Below are 8,830 nucleotides of genomic sequence, written 5' to 3'. Positions count from 1 at the left end.
AAGGAATCCTTGTGTGGGAAAAGGAATCCTTGTGTGGGAAAAGGAATTCCTTGTATGGGAAAATGAATCCTTGTATGGGGAAAGGAATTCCTTTGTGGGAAAAGGAGTCCCTGTATGGGAAAAGGGACTGTGTGTCTGTTTGGGATGTCCCAGTTCATTTCTATCCCTCTGGGAATTCCCACCACTCTCACTTGTGTTGCCTTCCCACCCCATTTGTCATTAAAGGCCAGATCCAGCTTCCTCCCACTCCGGGATTTTATGGGCAGCTATAGAAATAAAATATATTAAAATTAAAAAAAAAATTATTTTAAGGGAAACCAAAGGATTTAAAGGAACTTCCTTGGAAGTTTCCTGGGAATTGGATGTGGGGGCTTGGCTGTGGAATCCTGGCTCGTGCTGCCACCCCGAGTCCCTGGCAGAGAACAACAACACCTCTCCCAACCTTAAAATCCCTCCTGAACGACAAATTCCTGGATAATGATGACACAGCTTGGGCTTTCCTGCCTTTTTTTTTTTATTCCCAGACTTTGCACATTGGGAGCTCCCACTTGGCACCTCCAAATCCAGACAAGCAGTTCCTGATTTCCCCTCCCGCCTCTCCACCCGTGGATTGGAAACAAGTGGAAGATGCAACTCCAGTCATCAACTATGACCTTTTATATGCAATTTCCAAGTTAGGACCAGGTGAGAAGGGGGGAAAAAAAACGGGATTGGGAGTGAGGAAAACACCCTTTGAGCTTCCTGAGCTTCCCAAACTTTCCCAGGAAATCGTTATCTCCCAATTAAACTTGTAATGTCAGAAGAAACTCGTAATGAAAACAAGGATTTCTTAAACATTTAGAATTCCACAGGATTCCTTGGAGGACCTGGATTTCTTACACATGGAGTAATTCCACAGGATTCCTTGGAGGACCCAGAGCTCCACAATGGGATTTGTTGAGAGCACAAACGTTCCTTCAATTATCACCTCGTTAATTAATATTTTTAAAGCAGCAGCTTCCCAAAAATGAAAGGGGAAATTGGAAATTTCCACACCTTTTGGAGGGATGGGAAAGTCCTGGCTCAGGATTAAGACCGACCCAGCTCAGAGCTGGGCTTAAATTCCTCTATGGAATGCTAGGAGGAGGAAACCACTCCTAAGTGTGGGAGAAAACCTGACATTCCTTTGAAATTAAGAGGAAAAATTTCCTGCCATTCCTTTTTTTTCCAGTGATTTAACGACCCCATTTCATTTTCTCCCTCAAACTTCTCACTGAAAATTGCTGCAAATTAATATTTCCCCCCAATCCAACTCATGATTTATTATTAATTTTAGGAGATAGAAAAAATGGCCACATTTAGTGACAGGATTAAAGGGAATAAAACTGGAGCCTGATTTGATTTTCCTGGAGGATTTTTATTCCTCAGTTGAGGGAACACTCCTTGTTATGTTCAGGGGAGAAAAGAACAGGGCAGAATTTTGGGTCCCTCCTGAAGGACTTTAAATCTTTCCATCAAGGATCCTGCTGAGGAATTAAGTGGTTTTAAATTAAATTACAATTTTTTTTTAATCAAAGATTTTATTTTCCTGAAGCTGGTTTTGGGAGCAAAGTTGATTTGGATGGAACATGTTGAATGAATATATAATATATATTCATTTTATATATATATATATATTGATTATATATATATATTCATTATATATATAGATTTTATATATTCATTATATATTCATTATATATAATTTATAATATTATAAATATTATTATTTAATTATAAATAATTGTAAATAATATTATTTCATGCCAATATTATAAATAATGTTATTTCATACCAACAGCTGCTGTTGGTATCAAAGTTCAGAGCTGCTGTTTCTTCACTCCAAGCTTTCCTTGGAATTTTTAGGAATGCCAAAAAGAAACCTGTAGCTCTTAAAATAAATATTTAAGGCACTAAAAGTTGGCCCTTTTTCCCTGTTGTTGAGCTCCCCTGCAATGAGCTCACAGCCAGGTCTTCGACCCCTTTTCCCATGAGTTTCCCATGTTTTTTGGGAATGTTGAGCCCTGTAAAGCTTTGCCTCTGGACTGGGATGTTCCCTGGAATGTGGAGTTGAGGGGTTCCAAGGAGCAGGCAGGGATTGCTCCAGCACAGGGTGTGTTCCTGGAGAACTGGAGGCCTTTTCCTCTCTGGAATTGCTCTTGGGCCCAGTTGCCCTTCCTAAAATTCCCGGGAAAACGGAGCCTTGGAGTGGGCTCTGAACACCTGAGTGCAGGTCAGCTGAGCTCTTCTGGAGACTGAGGAGTAACAAGGATGAAGAAACAAGGAAAAATTGGAGGATAATCAGGGAATAGATAAAAAGAACCAGTTTGTTCTTTCCCTGATTTACCATAAAATTAAAACCATTTCAAGTCCGGGTTTATTATTTCTTTTTCTTTAGCATATCACTTTTATCATTTTGCATTTTAAATGATGATGATGACAATAATAATAATAATAATAATAATAATAATAATAATAATAATAATATTTTAATGTCTGCTTTAAAGCAGTTCTTTATATTTAAAGATAACCTTTTTTCCTTTCCTCAAATTTTATGCCATTTTTCTGGTTTTATTTCTTTTTTCCCTCCCTTTCTTTCACAGCAGCAAAGCCACTGTTGCTTCATGTAACTTGAAGCTTTTTTCTACCAGCACTTTTCAGTTTTGTCCAGGGAAAATCTTTTTGTCTCTCTGATAATACTAGTGTTTTGGTAAGTTTTCATAGCCCTGAACAGAGAGAGAAATTCATTAGAAAATTTCCTTGCCTGACTCTTAAATCCTCCAGTTGCGTGGAAAACCTTGGGATAACAGAGAAGGTTTGAAGGATTAAAGTCCTTTAAAAAATTGTACTTTTTCTCACCCTGCATTTTGTGCATGTGTATCCTTGGTCTTCTAAAGTAACTTGGAGTTATTTTCTAGAGTTTCTCATGAGCTTCTGGAAACTGGGGAGATTTAAAGTGTTTATTATCCCAGATTTCCCTCTAGATGTGTAAATACATATATTTATATTTGGTTTTATTGGCACTGCTTTTCCAGCAGGCACAAAATCCCATGTATTTTTCAATAGCAATGGCAGTGCTCCTCCAAGAAATCTGTAAAAGTTGGCATTTTTTCCTTCATCAACTAAATTCTATCGACAGCAACAGTTTCAGATTATTAAAAACATGTCTTTTTTCACATAATAATGCACTCTCTGAACCCTCCACTCACTAAAACCCTTCGGGATGCTCGATGTCACATCAACCTTGGGCAGTTTTATTTTTACACCTTAAAAACCTCCCAAACTAAATTTTTATCACAGAATCCCAGAATCAGCTGGGTTGGAAGGGACCTCTGAGCTCATCAAGTCCAACCCTTGATCCAACCCCGCCGTGGTTCCCAGCCCATGGCACTGATGCCACATCCAGTCTGTCCTTAAACACCTCCAGGGATGGAGAATCCACCACTTCCCTGGGCAGCCCATTCCAATGGCTGAGCACCCTCTCTGGAAAGAAATTCTTTCTGATATCCAACCTAAACCTCCCCTGGCACAGATGAAGACCGAGCCCTCTTGTCTTGCTGATGGTTGCCTGGGAAAAGAGACCAACCCCCCCCTGGCTCCCCCCTCCTGTCAGGGAGTTGCAGAGAGTGAGGAGGTCTCCCCTGAGCCTCCTCTTCTCCAGGCTGAGCCCCCCCAGCTCCCTCAGCCTCTCCTCACAGCACTTGTGCTCCAGTCCCTTCCCCAGCCTCGTTGCTCTCCTCTGGACCTGCTCCAGCCCCTCAATGTCCTTCCTGAGCTGAGGGCCCAGAACTGGACACAGCACTCCAGGGGTGGCCTCACCAGTGCTGAGTCCAGGGCAAGAATCACTTCCCTGGACCTGTTGGCCACACTGTTCCTGAGCCAGGCCAGGATCCATTGGCCTTCTTGTCCCCGTGGGCACACTCTGGCTCCTGTTCAGCTTCCTGTCCATCCCCACTCCCAGCTCCCTTCCTGCCTGGCTGCTCTCCAGCCCCTCTGTCCCAGCCTGGAGCGCTGCATGAGGTTGTTGTGACCAAAGTGCAGGACCCGACACTTGGCCTTGTGGACCCGACACTTGGCCTTGTAATGTAAATCTGCTTTAAAGCAATTCTTTATATTAAGATAAAACCCGCGTTGAACTCCGCGCTCACTAAAACCCTTCGGGACGCTCAACATCACATCAACCTCGTGCAATTCTATTTTTACACCTTAAAAGCCCCCCAAACTAAATTTTTTTATGCAGAGTGGAGGCTTTTTAATCCCATTTTTGGGGTGTTTTTTGTTGTCCTGCAGGAGACAAGTACGAGCTCCACGCAGCCACCGCCACCACCCCCAGCGTGGTCGTGCACGTGTGCGAGAGCGACCAGGAGAACGACGGCGGCGACGAGGAAGCCAAAAAACCCAAACCCAAAATCATCCAGACCAGGAGACCCGATTACACCCCTGCCCATCTCAGCTGAGCTGCTGCTGCTGCCGCTGGGTTTGGGTTTGGTTCTTGGGGTTTTTTCCCAGTAGGGAACTTCCAGGGAGAAAAAAAAAAGAAAACCCGTTGGGTTTGGCGGCAGCGCTCGAGAAATTCCCCGTCTAAGAGAAAAATAAAGGAAGTTTCATCCCGATTTTTTTTTGAGGCTGCAGGTTGATCCCTGGGTGTATTCCCAAAATCGCTGGGAGAAGATGATATTTGGAGACAAACCAAGACAAAAATAGGGTTTAATTTTGGGGGGTGAAGCAGCTGGGGGAGCTTTTCCTTGCCTGACTCTTAAATCCTCCGGTTGGATGGAAAAACCTCGGGATAACAGAGAAGGTTTTAAGGATTAAAGTCCTTAAAACTCAAAAAAAAAAAGTACTTTTTCTCATCCTGCATTTTGTGCATGTGTATTCTTGGTCTTCTAAAGTAACTTTTATTTTCTAGAGTTTCTCACGAGCTGGAAATCGGGGAGGTTTAAAGTATTTATTATCCCAGATTTCCCTCTAGATGTGTAAATACATATATTTATATTTGGGTTTATTGGCACTGCTTTTCCAGCAGGCACAAAATCCCTTCAGCCCCCCTGATTTAGGTGCTGTGGGGACTCGTGCTTTTAAAATTTTCAGCCTTTGAAATGCCTCCAGTGGGGTTTTATCTGGCAAAACAATGGGGGAAAAAAAAAAAGGTGCAACGTGAGACTTGCTGAAATGAATGGATTTTAAATTATTTAAGTTCTGATAATTTATATCTTCAATAGCATTTGTTTGGTAGCTTTGACTTGGGGAGGGGGGGAAAAAAGGACTTTTAAGGGTATAAATAAGGCTAATGGTGCATATTCAGAATTTTTTTCAGTGATGGAGGGACTTGAATCTGCATTTTTTTTTGTGAGAAAAGGTTGAATGGTGATTATAAAATTACAGGGAGGGGAGATGGTGCCTTTTCCTTGTCCATTCCTACTACAAGCTGCACACTTGGATCTTTTTCTACTGGCTTTGTACATCCAGAACTCCCAAATTTTCTTAGCTTTGCCTCCAGACTGAGCTGGTGTGAAATGCTTTAATGCCAAGTAATGCACATTTAAATCATGGGAATGTGTGGGAGAAGCTTTAGGGGTTTTATATGTTCCAGACAGTCTTGATAATCCCAATTTCAAGGCAAAAAAAACCCCAAAAAGATGAGAGAGAAATGTATTTTATTACTTGGGGTTTTTTTTAAAACTGGAGATCCTCACCTTGAAACAGGTATTTTTTGGGGAAGAGATAGGAACTGATTTTTGTGGAAAATATCATTTATGGGTCTTAGGAAGTTCGTTGGAAAGTTTTTAGGAACCCAAACGTGGTTCCCTCCTGCTCTGCTTTTGCCACAGTCGGTCTGAGAAGGAGTTTGAAGCAAATATTGACTTAAACACCCTTGTTTTTTTAAAAAATAATACCTATTTTAAAATGGAAGATGTGGAATGGAGCCATCCCAAGCCGGGAAACAAGGACTGGCTTTGCCGAGTGGAACGGAAACCAGTGACTGGAGAACAGGAACGGATGGAATTTTCTGCTCTGGTTTTGATCACTCTTCCCTGGAAACTGGAAGAAACCCTGATCCTTGGTGTTAAAAAGAGCTAATTCCGTGTCCTGCTGGAGCTCTTGGATGGACACATGGGAAAAATCAGGTTATTTTGGGGGCACAACATCCAGCTGGGGCCATGTCCTGGCTACCAGCCCCCAAAAGAAAGGAATCAAGCAGGTTTGCCACAACTGCCTTTAAGCCTTTCCAAGATTTTTTTTTTTTCCACGTTTCTCCAATTGCTGCTGGACTCAAGTGTTTCGTCCAGTCGAAAATGGAAGAATTCCTGTCCTTTTTCCAGGATGGCAATTCCAAACATGACTTCTCCATCACAGGGAGCTGCTGTTCTGTTCCCTAAAAAAAAAAAAAACCAACAGTGCTGCTTTTCAACTAAAAACCACCAAAATCCGTGATTTTTAATCATTTCCTATGCCGAGAAAGTGGCCACTGGGAAAGCCTGGAAATCTTGGAATGGTGACAGCGTGTTCCTGGTTGTGTCTCCTTGGCTTTTCCTGTTCCTTTTCTTTTTTTTTAATGTTCAACTGAATGCTTGGTTGGTATTTTCTACAGTTGTATAGCACGGGGCATATTTAAATTAAAATATTTTGTTGTCTTTCTTGTAAGTTGTCGTGGTGTTTCTGCACAAAAATCACACCAAAAATCGGGATTTTTAGGCCTTCAAACAACTAATTTACAGAAGAGGGGAGGATATATTGTCAGGTCACATCCTTAATAACCAAATAAATCTATTCCTGGAAAAGGTTTCCAGCCTTTTGCTTCCCGTGATCTCAGTGGAAGGGTGAGAATCTACTGATGAAAAAAATGCAGAATATTCCGGTTTAAAAATTGCTCCTTCAGTGCCTGAAGCTGCTTCTGAAGAAAGGGATCGACCTCATAGTGCTTTATAATAATCCCTGTGCAGCCAGAATGTGTATTTTGTAGATAGAAAAGGAATAATTCCGGGGATTTGCCCAAAAAAAATGGTGGATTCCCCATCCCTGGAAGTGTCCAAGGCCAAGTTGAACAGGGCTTGGTGCAACCTGGTGGAAGGTGTCCCTGCCCATGGAAGGGGTGGCACTGGATGGGCTTTAAGGTCCCTCCCAACCCAAACCAGTCTGGGATTCCATGATTTTTGAGCTCCTGGAGTCTGGAAATCCGTGTTTAACTGGCTTTGCCTGTAGGTGCTGAGGCTGAAGTTGTGGTTTCCAACCCGAGTTTTATTTTCCAGAGCAGCAACAAGTGGAGCCTCTTTGCCTTTGGAAATCATGGAAGAGTGGAATTGTTCTCCCTGTGCATCCCAGGCTTGTCCAGGGTGGGGAGGGGAAGGACTCCAGCAACTCCCTCCCAACCTTTGGAACAGTTCCAGCCAAACCATTGGAACACTTCCAACCTGGGATTTTGCCCTGGGCACAATTCCTGCTCTGCCAACTACAAATAACAAGATGCTTTTATCCTAAGCCTTGCCCAACGTGCTTTTTGCTGAAAATTACACCTTTTAAATGCTTTTTTAATTTTTTTTTTTTTTAAATTCGTGGACTGGCTAAAAAAGAAACCAAACTCACCTCTGTTAAAGACCTTCCCCGAGATACTCTTAAAACTTTTTTCTCTGAGCTTTCAAATCACATCAAATTTTCAATATTGCCAGTCAAAGCAAGGCCCCAGAGGTGACTCCAGTGACAGCAGGGGACAGCACGGAGCTGGCAGGGCCGGATTTATCTTCCCTTGATGGAATTTCCATGGATAAAGCGGCGACTGTCACACTTCAAACCTCTCGTCACCTCGAGCTGGGCGTGTTTTGGTGCCACTGAAGTTGGGCCAGGATTTCAGTTTGGTTGGAGAGTGTCCAGGGAAGGGAAGGGAGCTGGGGAAGGGTCTGGAAAACGTGAGGGGGCTGGGGGGGTTTATCTGGAGAAGAGGAGGCTCAGGGGGGACCTCATTGCTCTCTGCAACAGGAGGGTTGGAAAGATGAGAGGAAATGGCCTCAAACTGCACCAGGGCAGGTTCAGATTAGGGATTAGAAACAATTTTTCCCTGCAGGAGTGGTCAGGCCTTGGAATAAGTGTCCCAGGGAGGTGGTGGAGCCCCTGTGTCTGGGAGTGTGCCAGAGGTGTCTGGATGTGGCCCTTGGGGACATGGATTTGGGGTGATTGTGGTGGTGTTGGATGAGGGTGGGACTGGATGATCCTACAGGTCTCTCCCAACCCTGGTGATTCTGGGATTCAGAGAACTGACAGTCCAAGTCCTGTTCCAGAAAGACACAAACCAACAGAGAGAAAGAAGGGATCAGAAATATGAAGTTGCATCTAATTTATTTTTTTCTGTACGATCTCCTCATAACTCAGAATCCCAGATTGGTTTGGGTTGGGAGGGACCTCGAAGCTCATCCAGTGCCACCCCCTGCCACGGGCAGGGACACCTTCCACCAGCCCAGATTGCTCCAACCTGGCCTTGGACACTTCCAGGGATGGTGAGTCCTCAACCCCTCTGGGCAGATACTTCATGGAATCATCTTTTTGTCCATATTTTGGAAGCCCTAAAACTCCACGAGCACCCCGGGTTGTGTCTGGATGTGGCCACTGGGGACATGGATTGGGGGTGATCCCGGTGGTGCTTCTATGGATGATCCTGAAGGTCTCCTCCAACCTCGATTCTGGAATTAGAGCCTCCAAACTTTTACTAAACGCTTTCATTCCAAGGATTTCCAGAGGTGCCCATAGGTGGAGCTAAATATCCACCGACAACAAAGTGGAGCCTCACAACTCAAACCTCCAGCTCAGGCTCCCACCCAGG

At 43.6% G+C, this 8,830-nt stretch overlaps 1 protein-coding gene across 1 annotated transcript in view; it reads left to right on the top strand.

Moving 5' to 3' along the window:
* RCAN1 (regulator of calcineurin 1) overlaps positions 1-6,663 on the top strand; it is a 46,087-nt gene extending 39,424 nt beyond the window's left edge. Inside the window, exons 3-4 of the mRNA XM_027636680.1 lie at positions 522-684; positions 4,309-6,663. Coding sequence (XP_027492481.1) covers positions 522-684; positions 4,309-4,475 — 330 coding nt within the window. The 3' untranslated portion in view covers positions 4,476-6,663. The remainder of the gene's footprint in view (positions 1-521; positions 685-4,308) is intronic.
* The last annotated feature ends 2,167 nt before the right edge of the window (positions 6,664-8,830 follow it).

The sequence above is a fragment of the Corapipo altera genome, unplaced genomic scaffold, assembly GCF_003945725.1.
Source record: "Corapipo altera isolate COAL_440 unplaced genomic scaffold, ASM394572v1 0, whole genome shotgun sequence".
Classification (NCBI taxonomy): domain Eukaryota; kingdom Metazoa; phylum Chordata; class Aves; order Passeriformes; family Pipridae; genus Corapipo; species Corapipo altera.
This window is presented reverse-complemented; position numbering and strand designations above follow the sequence as displayed.